General features: G+C 51.5%; 1 protein-coding gene across 1 annotated transcript in view; it reads left to right on the top strand.

The window, feature by feature from the left end:
- The window catches only part of LOC309391686 (olfactory receptor 52P1-like), a gene marked incomplete at both ends in the record, with an annotated part of 29,859 nt that extends 13,155 nt beyond the window's left edge, over positions 1-16,704 (top strand). The window contains 3 exon segments of the mRNA XM_081952351.1: positions 3,834-3,888; positions 15,739-16,119; positions 16,123-16,704. Of these exon segments, the coding sequence (XP_081808477.1) occupies positions 3,834-3,888; positions 15,739-16,119; positions 16,123-16,704 (1,018 nt within the window).
- Positions 16,705-17,794: the final 1,090 nt, after the last annotated feature.

Here is a 17,794-nt window from a genome sequence, read left to right as displayed (position 1 = left end):
TGGCTTTTCCTAGCCAGGCTGGTGCTGATCTTACAGGATAACAGAAGAGACTTTGGAGGTCTTCTAGTCCAGCCCCCCTCCCAAGCAGGAGACCCTACGCCATTTTTGACAGAGAGCAGTCCAGTCTCTTCTCAATGTCAGAAAATGAACCTCTCCTTGTTCAGTTTCCATCCATTCTTCCTTGTCTGGCCTTCAGATACTGTGGAAAATAGCTTGATCCCCTCCTCTTTCTGGCAGACCCTCAAATATTGGAACATTGAACAAGGAAATAAAGGATCCATCTTTTTAATTTTTAATTAATTAAGGACTCCTCTAAAGTAGAATAAAATATGGATTAAAATATAAGAATGAAGAGGTGGCATAAAAGGAACAGTTAGAAGCTTGCTTAAAGGGACAGGGAAATGTCATCAGCCTTCAACCACAACATGTTCCAGCAAACGTCCCTACGTCAAAAGTCCAAAACCACAAGGTTCAATTAAAGTTTGTTAATGGCACGTAGTCCATACCTGTAACAAAAGGAGAAGTAAGACCCCCATCTCCTTATAAGGCTTTTTCCTCAAGGTAACCAATGAGAAATGAGTTAAGTGTTTCCGTGTTACGCTGTCTTTGAGAATGTATAAGAATGCGTGCTTCGCTAATGAAGGTTGTTCAGAACTTGCAATGCTAGCCATGGGCTAACGTTTCTGAACCTGGCTGCCAAATGAACTCTTCCTGTGTCCTGAGAAGTCTAAAGCCTGTCATTTTCTGCAACACCTCCCCCTCACTATCCCCTTCTCAACCTCTTAAAGCAGCTTTGAGAATGGCAATAGCTCTTAGACTTCTATACCGCTTCCCAGTGCTTTACAGCCCTCTCTAAGCATTTCACAGAATCGCCCTGTTGCCCCCAACAATCTGGGTCCCCCTTTTAACGGCTTGGGAAGGACGAAAGGCTGAGTTAACCCTGAGCTGGTCAGGATCAAACTCCTGGCTGTGGGAATGCATGGTCAGCCTGCAATGCTGCACTCTAACCACTAGGCCACTAGGGCCCCCAATAACTGTGTGATCCTCTTCAAACCTCCCAATATGAGTTGTTCAGAAGATTCTCTTCCCCCTCTTGCGCCTTCAGTAGAAAGAAAATCCCCCCCCCTTGCCATAGCAAAGGGGAGCCCACCCCACCCCCCTCATTTCGGGCACAGGCACATAGGAGCAGCCCTTTCCTTCCCTGGGCAAGCAAGTCAGCTGCAGGAGCCAATGGCTGAAAGCCGGGAGGAGCCTAGCCTCCGCTCTTGAGTTCCTGCTGGCTCCCAGTATCCCCTTGGATGAGGTGGAGGAGAGGACACCTGACCAGGCAGAGGACCAGCAACCTCTGATGCCATGCAGTGCAGAGGATGGTCCAAGGGCACCCAGGACATCATCGTCACCCAGTGGGGATTGGCTGATGGGTTGACTATAAGCCATCAAACTGACGTGTTATCTTAATAATCCCATAGAGGGATTTCCCCCCCGCCCCACGATGAAGTCCCCAAGCAGGTCCTTCAGGTCTTCCACTCATTGCTACTGTAGCTGAGTCTGTCCAACTTGCTGTGGCTGTCCTGGTCTTCTCTCTCAGCGCCAGGGCCTTCTTCAGAGAGTTGGACCTTCACATGATGTGTTGGAAGTGGGACAAGGGTCATTGGGGCCTCCAGGGTCCCTGGTGCGAGAGAGCATCAGAGCTGCAGGCAAAGGCTCAGAACTGGGCTTTTAGAACATTGCTCAATGCAAGGCGTAGAAGAGAGAGCAGGGGGCTGGAGGGGACCTTGGAGGTCTTCTAGCCCGACTCCCTGTGTGATTTTACTGGATTTCCATTGCTAGCCTGGGGGAAGCATGGAGGGCACATCCCTGCTGTTTGGCACTCTGTTCCCTTCTTCCCTATGGATCCTGTAGTCCTTGGTAAAATGTGCTTTTTAAAAGAGTTTCATTATTTTTCAATTGCAAAACTAAACATTCCATCTTTCCTTCTGCCGCGTGTCTTCTGGGCGCAAACACCTCTGTGCCACATCACTCCTCTTTTGCCACATCTTTCACATTCATATGAACATTATTTCCCTACGTTTAGTATTATAATATATCGAGCATTTAAAAACATTATAGAACTCTCCGTTTTTCTTCTTAATATCTTCTAGTAAGGATATCATATCAACATTAAACATCATCATTCTCCTCATGCCCTTACTAACAGTTTTCATCTTATTTATATCTTTATCTAATTGTATGATCTACTTATTTTTTAGCTTTCTTCGTTTCCAAACTCCCCCCCCCCTTTTGGGGGGCAAAGTGTGCTTTTCTGTAGGGACCAATGGAGAGGTCCTAGATCGGGTGCTTTGGAGGACAGGCGGAGCCCGTCCTCTTTCTGGCAAACCCTCAGATACTGGAAGGCTGCTATGGTGTCATCTCGTGTGCTTTGCCTTTGTGGGAGGAGTCCTGCCAGGCCCTTGGCCTTAATCCTTCCCTGGGGGAGGAACAGGGTGGGTGGGCCGTTTCTCCTGGATCCCTCGCTGGCCTTCAACTCCTTTGACCATGGGGTAGGGGCTTCTTTATCTATTTCATCCCTTTTAACACCACCCATCTCCCTCATAGGGAGGCCCTGGGCAGGGTACAAAAAACTATCAAAACATAAAAACTATACATAAAAAATAAGAGGCAAAGGCAACATGAGAGTGAATGAGAAGCCAGGGGGCCTATGAGCCCCACATGCTGCTCTGGCCTGCCCATCTGAGGTCACAGAGCCACGTCTTAACCCCTTCCTGGAAGGACAGACAAGGGAGGGGGGCTGCCCCACCTCCAGGGAGGGGATATTCCACAGGGGGAAGGGGCAACAGCAGAGAAGACACCCCCCCCTCCATTGTAATTCTTGAACTGACGGAGAGTGCAATGTCCCTTCCCTGACAGACGATGACGGGTGGGCTGATGCAGTGGGACAAAGGCGCATCAGTAAGCAAACTGACCCTAGGCGCCCTGGAGGGCTTGGTAGGTCACCACTGGCCCTTTCAGGTGGACCTGGAAGCAATCTGGCACCCAATTCAGCTGGACAAATGGCCCAGGTGGCGGCTTTATGCACCAGCTGAAGCTTCTGGGTACTTCTCAAGGGTGACCCCCTGTAGTTGGTGTTGGGATGGTCCAAATGGAAGATGACCAGAGCATGAGTAGTGGAGTGGATGTGGCCTCCCTATGCGGGAAAGAGCATAATTGGTTGTGATATGAACATCAATTGTCCAGCTCTATTCTGGTTGATTGATTGATTAATCGATCAATCAATCGATTGAAGTTATTGAGTTGCACTCATGGATTGGACATGTTGATAACGTAATCAACGGAGTAGGAGGAGCTTCCGGCAATGGCGGTCGCCTCTTGAGCTCCGGGAGACGCTACGGAGCTCCAACGGGGCAATGGGTGCTGTTTCCGGCCCTCGTTCCATCGGAGGGCCGAGAGTCGGACTGATAGACCACCCTGGCGGGTTTTGGACCTATTTTGGTCCGCCAGGGTGGTCGTGGTGATCGAGGGGAGGTCATAGAAGACCGGCGAAAAGGCTGGAAGAGGCCGGGGAGTGCGAGCAGGCGAGGAATGGCGGCGGCACAACAGCGTTCCGCGTTTTGGCGTCTAGTGCGTGCGCGCTGGCAGAGGGAGACAAGTGGAGCGACAGAGCGGCCGGTAAAGAGGCGAGGCAGCCGACTAGTAAAGACCGAAAGAAGACCGGAGGCCAGGCGGAATGGAGATAGCAGCGGCTGCATGCAAAGATGCCTCTGCCAAGGGCCTTGCCGAGGCTTTTTTGCTGAGGCTTCTCATCATCCTCTGGCAGCTCCCGGTGACTCCTGTAGGCCGGCGCTGTTAGAAGACGCCGGAAGACCAACGCCAGGAATATCGGAACGCTGGGTGAGCGCTGGGTGATAGCCTGGATTATTGGACCCTTCAGGTGGGAGCCAGGACAGAGTGGGATATGATGATGGTGGCTATGGTGGCTGGGGGGTCCCGGATCATCTGAGGCCTCTGGAAGATCTGGCCTAGGGCCATGGACTTGGCCTATGACCATGGAGAGGCGGGAAGGTTGCCTGGGATCATGGTTACCTGGATACCTGGGCCAAGACTGCCCCCCCACCCACCAAGGACCCTGAATCTTTGTTCCTGAGCTTATGCCCACCTAGGACCACCTAAGACCATCGAGGGTTATCATCTATTTTACTATTTTACTATTTACCAGCTAGGGCTATCACCCATTTTCTCTACCATTTTTACCATCTTCACCACATCCGTCTAACCCTATCATCTGGACATCTGCTCTCCCCCCCCTACTCTTTACTGAAGAATGATCCAGGACAATGCCTCTTACCCCTCCCACACTGACTTATGGGACTAATGCCTTTTACCCCCCCCCCCCATACTGACTTATTTTTACCATCTACAGCACCTTAACCCCCACTGGAATCTTGACAATAACTTATTCGAGGTTAGACTTGCTCCGCCTGCGGGAGGCCCCTCTCTCGCAGGTTTGGCCCTTGGCTCTTTCAAGGGCCCGCCTCGAGGACGGGTTCGTGGACTCCGAGAGGTGCAGGAACCGGAAGTTAAGGGGATTTTTAGTAAAATGTTTTTTATCTTTTTTAGGGGGTTCCAGGGTGGGGGGGAGGGCCAATCAGACCGGGAGGAGAGCCAGTGCCAGACAAACAGGTGAGTCCAGGAAGGACGGGGATGCGGTGGAGGGGGGGAAAACAAAGGTCACTCGAGCAGAGGGTTGTCCTATTACAACGGTCGTAGGGAGGAGGGGATGCGAGGACAGGATAAGATCCCAAGGTCGGTTGGGAGACCGTGGCTGCTGGTTACGCCCGGTCGTTTGTACCAACCCCTGCAGTCTAGGTGGACAGGAACTACAGAGCCAGGGCCTGCGGCTGATGCTCTGCAACGCAAGGTCTGTTACCAACAAGGCCCCCCTCATTAATGAGTTGATCTCAGAGGGGGAGCTAGACCTTGCAGGGATAACGGAGACCTGGTTGGGTCACGAGGGTGGTTTACCCCTCGTGGAAATGTGCCCACCAGGTTTCCGGGCATTCCATCAGCCCCGGGCCCGGGGTAAGGGTGGTGGGGTGGCGGTGGTTATTCGGGAATGTTTAGAGCCGAGGGAGTTCACTGTCCCTCAGATACCCGGGTGTGAGTCCCTTGGTGTGAACTGGGGCCCAGCGAGGCAGTGGGGCTTGCTGATTGTATACTTGGCTCCTCGCTATGCATCAGCAGCCCTGCCCGAGCTCTTCGAGCTAATCTCAGCGACGGCAGTTGAGACTCCCAGACTTTTGGTCATGGGGGACTTCAACTTGCCGTCGACGGGAGCGGCTTCTGAGGTGGCTTGGGAGTTCATGGCCTCCATGACGGCCATGGACCTGACCCAATTAGTTCAGGGCCCCACTCACGAAGGGGGCCACACACTGGACCTCATTTTTGTATCTGAACAGTGGACGAGTGATCTGGGAATAGGGGACTTAGTCATCACGCCCCTGTCATGGTCAGATCACTCATCCCTCCGGCTGGACTTCCCTGGCGCTATCCCCCACCGTGAGGAGGCGGAACCAGACTCTACAAGCTGGTACCGCCCCAGGCACCTGATGGAATCGGACAGATTCCAGACGGAGCTTGGGCCAATACCTGTAGCCCTGTCCCGCTCCCGATCCGAGGACCTAGTGACTGCCTGGAATAGGGCGACGTCTGGGGCCTTGGACCGGGTTGCGCCTTTGCGACCTCTCCTGCGGCATCGACCCACCCGGGCTCCTTGGTTTACTGAGGAGCTAAGGGTGATGAAGCGCCACAGGAGACGTCTAGAGAGCAGGTGGAGGTCCTCACGCTCCGAATCTGACCGAACACAGGTAAGAGCCTATTTGCGGACTTACCTTGTGGCAATAAGAGTGGCCAAGCGTAGGCATTGTGCCGCCCTTATTGCATCCGCGGATAACCGCCCTGCCGCCCTGTTTCGGGTGACCCGCTCCCTTTTATCGCAGGGGACGCGAGAGACACCCTTACAGGGAAGAGCAGAGGAGTTTGGGGAATATCTTCAGGACAAAATTGATCAGATCCGGAGCGGATGGACCTCCGTCAGTGGACCAGACGAGCCATCAACAGCGAGTCTTGAGAGACCATTCTGGGAGGAGTTTGACTCTGTTGCCCCTGAGGATTTGGACAGGTTGCGTGGACGGCTGCGGCCCACCACATGTTCAATGGACCCGTGTCCCTCCTGGCTGGTACTGGCAGCCTGGGAGGTGACACGAGGCTGGCTTCTGGGCCTGGTGAACGCCTCATTGGGTGAGGGATACTTACCAACTGCCTTGAAAGAGGCGGTGGTGAGACCCTTGCTCAAGAGACCTTCGCTCGACCCAATGGAGCTAGCTAATTACCGTCCAGTCTCCAACCTCCCCTTCTTGGCGAAGGTTGTTGAGAATGTGGTGGCGCAGCAGTTCCCACGACACCTGGACGAATCCAACTATCTAGACCCATGCCAGTCCGGCTTCCGACCCGGGCACAGCACAGAGACAGCCTTGGTCGCGTTGGTCGATGATCTCTGGAGGGCCAGAGATAGGGGTTGTTCCTCTATCCTGGTCCTATTAGACCTCTCGGCGGCTTTTGATACCATCGACCATGGTATCCTATTGCGCCGGTTGGAGGGGATGGGAGTCGGAGGCACCGTTTTGCGGTGGTTCGGCTCCTACCTCTCCGACCGGAAGCAATGTGTGTTGACAGGGGGGCAGAGGTCGTCCCTGAGGCCACTCACTTGTGGGGTGCCACAGGGGTCGGTCCTCTTGCCTCTCCTGTTCAACGCATATGTGAAGCCGCTGGGTGAGATCATCCGTGGTTTTGGGGTTGAGTACCACCTGTACGCTGATGACACTCAGCTGTACATTTCAACCCCAAACCACCCCAACGAGGCTGTCGAAGTGATGTCCCGGTGTTTGGAAGCCGTCGGGGTCTGGATGGGGGACAACAGACTCAAACTCAACCCCTCCAAGACCGAGTGGCTGTGGATGCCGGCACCTCGGTTCAGCCAGCTGACACCATCGCTGGCCATAGGGGGCGAACAACTGTCCCCTGTGGAACGGGCGCGCAATTTGGGCGTCCTCCTTGATGCCCAGCTGTCAATGGAGGACCATGTGGCAGCCGTGGCAAGGGGGGCGTTCCACCAGGTTCGCCTGGTGCGCCAATTGCGCCCCCTACTGGACCGGAGTGCCCTGCGCACGGTCACTCATGCGCTGGTGACGTCTCGCCTGGACTACTGCAATGCCCTCTACATGGGGCTTCCCTTGGGACGCATCCGGAGACTGCAGCTAGTTCAGAACGCAGCTGCGCGGGTTATCATGAGGAGTACACGATACTCCCACGTAACACCCCTCCTGCGCGAGCTGCACTGGCTACCTGTGGCCTTTCGGGTGCGTTTCAAGGTATTGATTACCATCTTTAAAGCGCTCCATGGCATAGGACCTAGTTATCTGCAGGATCGCATCCTACCACACACGTCCCTACGACCAATCCGCTCACACAGGGAGGGACTCCTCCTGGTGCCATCCGCTAGGCAATGCCAGCGGGCGACACCTAGGAGTAGGTCCTTCTCTGTGATGGGCCCAACCCTCTGGAATGACCTCCCCCCCCGACATCCGAACTACCACCGACCTCCGCTCCTTCCGTCAAAAATTAAAGACTCACCTGTTTCAATCAGCTGGCCTGGCACTTTCTTAGTTTTGTCTCCCGGGGATATATTTTAATTGGGTTTGGGTATTTTAATTGGGGATGTTTTTTAGGGTTTCTATAGTATATTTATTTCTTGTACAGTCTTATCTCCTCCATCCAAATGTTTAGTATTTAATTGTTTTATATTATTGTATTTTATCTGCATTTTATTTGACTGTACACCGCCCCGAGTCCCTTTTTGGGAGAGGGGGCGGTTTAGAAATCCAAGAAATAAATAAATAAATAAATAAATAAATAAGTAATGTCCCTCTTACCTGTATGGCTGTCATCTTAGCCAGAGGGTTTCCCTGAGGCTCCACCCAGTTCCAACTTTGGCCCTGGCAGCTGACTATCCAAATTAACCACTAGTGGGACTTGCCCTATGCATGGCAGGCTGAACTTCCAGGACTCAACCCCAGAGGTGGCATTCAGCAGGTTCTGACAGAATGTTCTGGAGAACGGGTAGCGGAAATTTTGAGTAGTTCAGAGAACCAGTAAATACCCCCTCTGGCTGGCCCCGTCCCCATCTATTATCTGCCTCCGGAGTCCCAGCTCCCGGACATCCCCAGAGAGAATGAGGATTTTGTAGTATCATTCCCCTGCCACGCCCACCAAGCCACGCCATGCCCACCAAGTCAAGCCCACAGAACCGGTAGTAAAAATGTTTGAATCCCACCACTGCTGCACCCCCGATGTCAAGTGTTCATGGCAACTGCCTGTATGGAGATTCTCAGTCATCCAGTTCAGAGCTTTTCCAAAACACAAGAGGACTTGGATTTTTTTCCCTTGGAAACTTTTCATTTCTTATCCAAGAAGCTTCCTCAATTCTGGAGAACTGAAAAAGCTTTTTGGATGAGAAGCAAAATGTACCACATTGTTTTTATGCCAATATATCTAACTCTAATTAGCAAATCACTTCAGCTCAGGGAAAATAATTTTATTATAAAGTAAGAATAAAGGAAGACCTTTCAGGGCCTTTCAGAGACTCTTAAAGTCCCAACACTCAGTCCAGCACCAAACACAAACATACACCAAGGAAGTCTCCATTGTTAACACAACCAAACAAAAAAATGAAGAAAAATCTTGCTGATTGAGATGTTTTGCCAAATTCTGCTTCCTCTGGAGCCTCGGAGAACTCTGCAGCTCCATCGTCTCAACCTCAGAAGAAGCTGAGAAGAGATCCAACCCACTGGCTCTTCTCAGGAGAGTCAATTTGAAAGGGAATCTGCTACAAAGCTGTCTCCTCCTCTTGCATTTGTTTAGTCACTGAAGGAGAGCCTTCTTCTTCCATAATTCTGGAATGACTGGCCATGACTCCATTGAAGATTTTTCTCTTACTTCCTAAATGTCTTCCTTGTACTACAAGTTGAAGTAGATGCTGAAGCCATGAATGCCACCTGCCCCCTCTTGATGGGACATCTATTGTCATCACAGCTCCATCCTTTGCCTAACTCCTCGCGCTGCCTTTTCTGACTGAGTTCATAGCACACCTGGAAAACATCTGGTGGTGTAGGAGGAAAAGGGAAACGGCCCCTCCTCCCCTGTAGTTGGGATGATCTCCACGAGGTTCTCACCGTTTTCTCTCTTTCTGAAACTTTCTGAGGATCTGAATGTGGAGCTGTTTTGTTTTGATGCAAAAGACAATGGGGTTCATTAGAGGAGGCAGCCGCAGGGAGACGTTGGCGATGGTGATGCAAACGATGGGGGAAGCATGCTCCCCATACCGGTGGATCATGGTGAGACCAAGCATGGGAACGTAGAAGCTCAGGACAGCACAGAAGTGGGAAAAGCAAGTGCTGAAGGTTTTGGGGCATTCCTCCTTGGAGAAAGCGGCTCCTGGAAGAATCTGGGCCCTTCGCCTCTGCTGCTTCCCCAGTGGAGGGAGGCCTCTGGCTGCTGACTTCCTCCTCAGGTTGATCCTAATTCTGCTGCTGCTTTATTTATTTTGTTTATTTCATGGGCGGGGCTGATGATGGTGGCAGCTGCTGCTGGTAGTTCTCACAGTCCAGGAGAAGAAACAAATCCGATCCGCCATGCCATGGCAGCCTTCCTGGATCTCCACAATATTTATGGCTGACTTTCCTTCTCTCCTTCCCTGGAGAAGGCTGGCTCAGCTGCTGCTCATTGGGGCTTCTGGCTCTTGGCTGCCCTTGGCTGCCCCAGAGGTTTCACCCCTGTTGGATGGCTTGGGTGGAAGAGCAGGGACCCAGATGAGCAGCTCATGCTGGTTAACCTTGAATGCTCTTGAAGGCAAGGGGTTTCCTCCTGGCATTTGCTCCACTTGTGACTTTCCCCTGTGAAACCCACTCACTTCCTTCCCCCACGTCTCCATCCCACCTCTGTGCAGCCACTCCAGTCAGCTCCCTTGGTTCACCAGCGCTTTGAATGGGCCTTGAGTCAGAAAGGGGCCACGGGGCTCCTTCAGTGGTCTCGGGAAGGGTGACAAGTGGGCAGGGCCAAAGAGGTGGAGGGTGTTAAGTAAGTAAGCTCCCCGTTAGGAGAGCGGGTGTGCAGAGAAGCGTAATGAGAGTGGTATGCAAGAACACACACAAACCAGCATACAGGGACACTGAATAGTATAAAATATAGTAGTTTACTATGTAGAAATAGAGAGTTATTCGGAGTTCAGTTCACAGTCCAAGTCATACACGGTACAGTCAGTCAGTTATCAAATAATCAGTTTAGCACACAAAGCAGCTAACAGTAGCAAAACACAGTACCTCACAATACACCAATCAGCGTCTAACATAGAGCTAACAGTCATTCTGGCTCCCTCTTATGGCTGTTGAGATAACAACAACCAATTACATCTCTCTAGCATTTAAAGTAACAGATACATTTGTTACAATCATGGCTTTTATACATTGCCAAGCCAAGACTAGGGTTACATCCCCAACAGAGGGCCACTCTGAGATGCCCAGTGCTGATGGGCCTCCTCCTCCTCCTCCTCCTCCTCCTCTTTGCCCCATGGGCTCTTTCTCACCAGCCTGACCAGTGAACAAACACACGCCTCTGACTAGCCAAGGGTTGCATATGCAGGAGAGCCATGGATCTTGCCTTGTTCCCCCACCCACAGATTCCTTCCAGGGGACTGTTGCACCAGTAGGTTGCATCCAGGGAGACCGAGAGTTTCAAGATCCTGAGAGGTGGTTGTGCTGCTTTCTGCTGCCTTGGTGAGGCCACGCTTGGAGTCCTGCGTCCAATTCCAGTCACTGTGATGGAAAACGGATGTTGAGACCCAAGGAAAAAGTGGGCAGAAAGAGCCAGAAAGAGCACCATTCGATGCTCAGGTTGGCAGAGTGCCAGCCGGAGGTGCTCCCTCCTCCCGGTTGATACGGCACCTCTTGGAGTAGACCTCAGTTCTTATTTAGAATTTGTAACTTAAATTACAGGTAGTCCTTGACTTATGACCAAAATTGAGCCCAAAATTTCTCTTGCCAAGCGAGACAGTTGTTAAGTGAGTTTTGCCCCATTTTACAAACTTTCTTGCCACCTTTGTTAAGTGAATCACTGCAGTTGTGGAGTCAAACCGGCTTCCCCAGTGACTTTGCTTGTCCAAAGGTCAGAAAAAGGGATCCAGCGACACCGTCATAAATATGACTCAACTGCCAAGTGTCTAAATGTTGATCATGTGATCGTGGGGATGATGCAAGGTTGTAACTGTGAAAAACAGCCATAAGTAACTTTGAGGCTTGAGCCATCACTGAATGAACTGTTGTAAGTCGAGGACTAGGTATATGAGCCAATCTTGCCATTGCAGGAACGTTTTCTGAATCTGCTCACCTGCCCTGGTCCAGAATAACAGGAGGAGTAAGAAAGGGAGCTCGGGGTCTCCTGGGGCCTCCCGTCCCCCTCTGGAGGAAGAGCTCCTGGCTCTCTGCCAGGGCTCCCCCATCCCTTCCGATGAGCCCTTCACGCTCTTTTCTTTTGCTGCTTCCACGGGCATCTTATACCCTGCAAACCAAGTTGCTTCAAGGGGCAGTAAGCCTGATAACTCCTGGGAGGACCTCTGGCTCTTCCGTGATGGGGAAGCAGCCAGGAAGGAGGCTGGCCAGAGAAGCCCCCAGTGAGACCAAGGAGCCCACAGCAGTTGAGACGCTGCCAGGGAGAGAGCAAGGGCCAAGCAGCCTCCTCCTCCTCCTCCCTTTGGCCTTGCCAGTCGAGCGGCCCGAGAGGCTTCCTGGGGATGCTGGACAACCCCTCTTCCTCCCCGGGAGAGCCCCCGGGAGAGCTCCATGCCAGAAGGGCTGTCCCCACCGCCCCCCCTGGGCTCTGCCCTGGAGAGATTTATCTTCTGCTTTCCGAAGCAACCTAGAGGAGCAAGCAAAGGAGGGAGGCCATCAATCCTAGAAAGAGACTTTGGTGCCAGTGGGGAGTGCCAGGGTCTCTCTGAAGATCGGTGCCTTTGGCCAAATGCTCTGGGTGATCCTGAAAGAGCTGCCAAGCCTCAGGTTCCCCTGGCAAGGGCAGCACGATGGGCGGCTCAGGGCTTGCCTTGAGAGACCCGTGAGCTCGACTTGGAGACTTGTGGCCAATACTCCTCGGCAGAAAACAGAGAAACCATACCATCTCCCTCCTTCTCCTTTCCAAAGACATCCAGGCCAACTCCACGAATGGGTGGGTGAAAGGATCACCCCAAAAGACAAGCTCTCTCCCACACCCTTCTGTGCAGAGCCCTGGGAGACGGGAAGCTGTGGCACGGAGAAGGTCCTACATTGCTAGAGAGACACAGATTATACCAGATAAGGAATGGTCAAATGAATTCAGGGGTCGTGGGTTAGGGGGGTCTTACCCCCCCGACTGTTCCAGAACTGGCAGGGCCATTGATTGAAATCTTTGAGAAATCCCCCCGTACCAGGCAAAGAAAATCAAAATGAACAATGCAATTAACAAAGCCAGCACAATTTGTTTTAAAAAGGTCGTGCCAGACTATTTTTACTGCGTTTTTTTGACAGTATGATTAAATTAATGGACCAAGGAAATGGGGTGTCCTTGGACTTCATAAGGCGTGTGACCAAGTAGACCACAGCCTCCTTCTTGATGAACTGGAACAAGGTGGACAGATGGTCTCATTGGCAGACGGAATCGCAGTTGGCTGAACAATCCTATTCAGAGTAACAAAACAACCTAACAACTGAGTTGGAAGGGAGCTTGTAGGTATTCTAGTCCAACCCCTTGTTCAAACAGGAAACCCTAGATGATTTCAGGCAAAGGCTTATATTTTCTTTAAAGCCTTCAATGATGAAGACCCTACAACTCCTGGAGGCAAGCTGTTTCCCTGGTTAATTGTTCTCACCATTAGGACGTTCCTCCTCAGTTCCAGGTTGCTTCTCTCCTCGATTAGTTTCCATCTGTTGCTTCTTGTCCTGCCTTCAGGGGCTATGGAGAGCAGGTTGACCCCTTCTTCTTTGGGGCAGCCTCTTAAATACTGGAAGACATGCCATCTCTAGTCCTTCTTTTCATTAGACTAGACATGCCCAGTTCCTGCAACCATTCCTTGTACGTTTCAGCCTCCAGTCCCCTAATCCTCTTTGTTGCTCTTCTCTGTACTTTTTCCAGAGTCACCACATCTTTTTGGTATTGTGGTAATCAGAACTGGATGCAGGATTCCAATTGTGGTCTTGCCGGTGCAGAATAAAGCAAGACTAACATTTCAAGTGATCTTGATTCTATCCCTCTCTTAGTGCAGCCTAGGATTGTGTTGGTCTTTTCAGCAGTTGCCACACACGGCTGGCTCATATTTGAGGGATTGTCCAGTAGGACTCCAACTGGATCCCTCCAGGTACTACTGTGGAGCCAGGTACCACCTATTCTATGCTTTTTTTTCTTGCCCAAATCTTCCTAAATATGCCAAAAGAAACTGGCATTTTCCTTTCACCTAATGCTGGGCCATGTTTAATCTTTGCTCTACTCAGATTAGATCAATTCCCAGATCCTTTGCATAAGGACTACTGCAGGGGGTGGGGTGCTGCCTGCGTTGCTGCTGGTTAGCTGCATGTGTGTATGTGTGCAGTTGTCTGTAAATAGGTCTGTGCATGCGCAGAACATTAAAAATGTAAAAAAATGCCATGGCGACCAGGGAACTGTTCAGGGGCATGGCCAGCCTGCCGTTCCTACTGATTCAGCGACCCAGTCGCAATTTCCACTTCCAGTTCACCCGAACTGGTGCGAACCGGTAGCAACCCACCCCTGGACTATTGCTAAGTGTCAACCCTGAAGCTGATACTAAGCCAGGCACCATCATTCCTGTAGCTCTGCATCTGGTTTTATCTGCCAAAGTGCAGCAAGTTACAATTCTGGTCACTGAACAGCATTAAGACAGCATTGAACAGAATGTTCAAACCATCAAAACCTTTGTGAACGTTGAACCTGTATCTTGGGGTGCCAGCAGTCTCCCAAAAAAGCTTTGTGTCATCTGCTAATTTTGTACACATCTCTTCTATTCCCTCACCTGAGAAAATGCTGAAAGGTAGGGGCTCAAAAATTCAGGTACCCACTGCAGAGCTCCCTCCCTGTGGACAGTAAGGACCTTCTGTTGACTCTGAGAGTCCAGCCAACTGGGATTGCATCTTGTAGGTGAGAACTGGTTCCTCCTCATAATAATAATAATAATAATAATATTGAATTTATTAGCCGCTCCCTTTCCAGGCAGGACTCGGGGTGGCGTACACTAGAACATATAAAACATAACACGTGTGTACAAACACATAAACATACATATATACAAAGACATACATGCACGGAGGAGGTAATAAATTACAACATTTAGACAATTAAAACCATTAACATACCCCAATAATAAAAACCCAATATACAATAAAAATTTAAAATTTAAAAAGACAGTCAGGAGGAATACGAAAAAATTACGGTTGAGCCAGGCCAGATAATTGAAAGAGGTGGGTCTTCAACTGTACACGGAAGGAGCAGAGATCGGAAATAATCCTGATGTCACGGGGGAGGTCATTCCACAGGGCTGGGCCCATCACAGAGAAGGCTCTGCTCCTGGGTGTCGCCCCCTGACACTGTTTGGTGGACGGCACCCGGAGAAGTCCCTCTCTGTGTGAGCGAATTGGTCGTAGGGATGTGTGGGGCAGGATGCGATCCTGCATGTAACTAGGTCCTGAGCCATGAAGCGCTTTAAAGATCATAATCAAAACCTTGAAACGCACTCGGTAGACCACAGGAAGCCAGTGCAGCTCGCGCAGGAGAGGTGTTACAGGGGAGTATCTAGTCCTCCCCATAATCACCCGCGCGGCCGCGTTCTGGACCAACTGTAGTCTCCGAGTGCATCTCAAGGGAAGCCCCATGTAGAGAGCATTGCAGTAGTCCAGGCGAGACGTCATGCTGGAAAGCCTTGCAAAAAGGGAGGAAAGGGAGGGAGAGGTTAGAGCTTCACAAGCCAGGGGCAGTTTATCTCCCGACAGATGGGACGGGAAGGTTGTCAGAGAGCAGTAGAACATACTTTCAGCCCTGGAAGCCACATTTTCCTTGGAGCTTCAGAGCTGTCACAATGACTATCCTGGGAAAACAGGAGGGGGGATTGCATGGAGTTGGTGGAGATAGGCAGCCATAACAACATTCTTTTCTCTGGGAGTCAAGGACGTTCGTTCTGCACCTGGGTGGGAGTGACTGGAGATTGTCTCCAGTTGGGACGATGAATTGATTGGACCATGCGATGGACTTGTGGGTGCAGGGGGTGGTTCTTTGACTTTCTTTTGGATGGGGAAAACCTGAAATGTTCAGATTCGGCTTTTCTCAGATGTGCCAACAAGACTTCTTTAATGAAGTGGAACTTTGGGGAATTGCTAGCCTCGGAGTCTTCTTTCATGGGGTGTGTTACTTGGAACCCTGACACAAGCCTCAGATGGCGACTGCCAGACCCGTTAGCATCCTGGGTGGGCATTTGACTTTGAGAGCTCCTTCAAGTTCTTCCTTTGGACCTACGAGACTCCAAGGAGTCTGATCTCCAAGGAATCAGGGAAGATTCCCTTCTGTGGGTTCTCTGCATCTGTGGGTTCTCCTGTCAAGCTTGCCATGATGAAACTGGTCAACAGAACAGGAGACCTGGGCCAGGTCTTCATGATGGTGGGCATTCCTGGCCTGGAAGCTTTTCACTTCTGGATCGGCATCCTGCTCTGCCTTTTCTACATGGTGACTTTGGTGGGGAACATAATCGTGGTCTTGGTCATCAAGATGGAGCCTGATCTCCACAGGCCCATGTTCCTCTTCCTCTGCATGCTGGCCGTGAATGACCTGCTCCTCAGTAGCACCATTCTGCCCAAGATGCTGGGCATCATGTGGATGGGCTCCAGGGAGATTGGCTTCAGTTCCTGCCTGCTTCAGATGTACTTGGTCCACACCTTCTCCATAGTGGACTCTGCCATCTTGTTGGCCATGGCCTTCGATTGCTAGGTGGCCATCTGCCACCCGCTGCACTATGCAACCATCCTCAGCAACACGGCGGTTGTCAGGATGGGATTGGCAGCTGCTGCCCGAGGGGTGATATTGGTCATCCCCTGCCCTGTACTTCTCAAGAGGTTGCCCTACTGTTTCCGCAAGGTCATCCCACATGCCTACTGTGAACACATGGCTGTGGTCAAGCTGGTCACATGTGCCAATACATTTATCAACCGGACCTACGGCATTTCTGTGGCACTCTTGGTGGTGGGGCTGGACTTGGGGCTCATTGCCACGTCCTACGCTATGATCCTGTGGGCCATCTTCCAGCTGCCGTCGCAGGATGCCCGGGCCAAAGCCCTGGGCACCTGTGCTGCTCACATCTGCACCATCTTGGCATTTTATGTGCCTAGCCTCTTCACCTTCCTCACCCACCGGATTGGCAAACATGTCCCTGCTTGCGTCCACATCATCCTGGCCAGCCTGTACGTCCTGCTTCCCCCCATGCTGAACCTGCTGGTGTACGGGATGAAGACGCAGCAGATCCGCCAGCGGGTGCTCGGCCTTTTCCACCAGGGAAGGAAGGCAAATTGGTAGCCTGCACCTGGTGGCAGACACGGCTCATCTGCAGGCCCCATACAGAGGTGAAATCCAGCCAGTTCTGACAGGTTCTGGAGAACTGGTAGCGGAAATTTTGAGTTGTTCGGAGAACCAGCCAATGCCACCACCAGCTGGTCCCGGAGTGGGGAGGGAGTGGGGATTTTGCAGTGTCCTTCCCCTGCCACGCCCACCATGCCACACCCACAGAACCGGCAGTAAAACATGTTCAATCCCACCACTGCCCCGTAGCAGCTTTGCCTCAGATCCAGTGGATTATGTGGACCGGTTTCAGTCTGGCTTTAAGCCAGGGAACAGACAACGTTCACCACACTTGCTGATGACCTCTGGCAGAGCCAGGACTGGGTGATGCCCCATCCTTGTGTTCCTTCATCTCTCAGCTGCTTTCAGCCGCAATGCCCTTCTGGACCGGATGAGGGGGGTGCGTAAGCGCACCAAAGTGCCTACCGTCCCTTTCCCAATATTCCCTTGTATTTGTATCCATTTCATGTGTTCATAATCATGTTTGTACCATATCTGTTATCTAATTCATGTCTGACTAAATAAATGAAAGAAAGAAAGAAAGAAAGAAAGAAAGAAAGAAAGAAAGAAAGAAAGAAAGAAAGAAAATGCCGGTGGAGCCCCACTGGTTCACCTCCTTCCTCAGCAGCCCAGCTCCAGTCAGTGTTGGTGGGAGGGAGAGGGTCCCTACATACCCAGACCCTCACTTGTACGGTTGCCTTAGGACTCTCTGCTTAGGTAAAGAAAGACCCTGGGAAATGGTGACCCAATGGATCAATGGTTGTCCAGGGACCTCACAGAGCCCTTTGTGGCACAGTGGGGTTTGGCGGTGGGGGAGGAGGAAGAGGACTCTGGGGTCCTTGGTGCTCTCTGAGCTTGGTGGTTTTCTTGCAGACGTTTCATGAGCCAACTAGGCAACATCTTCAGTGCTAGGAGGGAAGGGGCTTTGCACAATCCTCACTCCCTTTTAGCTCTGATGCTGTTCCCTAGTTGGGTCATGGAATGCCTGCAAGGAAACCACCCAGCTCAGAGCGCATCAAGCCCCCCCCCCCCATTTCAACCCAGAGTT

The sequence above is a fragment of the Natrix helvetica genome (genome assembly GCF_964273705.1).
Source record: "Natrix helvetica genome assembly, chromosome: 4".
Taxonomy (NCBI): domain Eukaryota; kingdom Metazoa; phylum Chordata; class Lepidosauria; order Squamata; family Natricidae; genus Natrix; species Natrix helvetica.
Note: the sequence above shows the minus strand (reverse complement) of the source record. Positions and strands in the feature narration are given on the sequence as shown.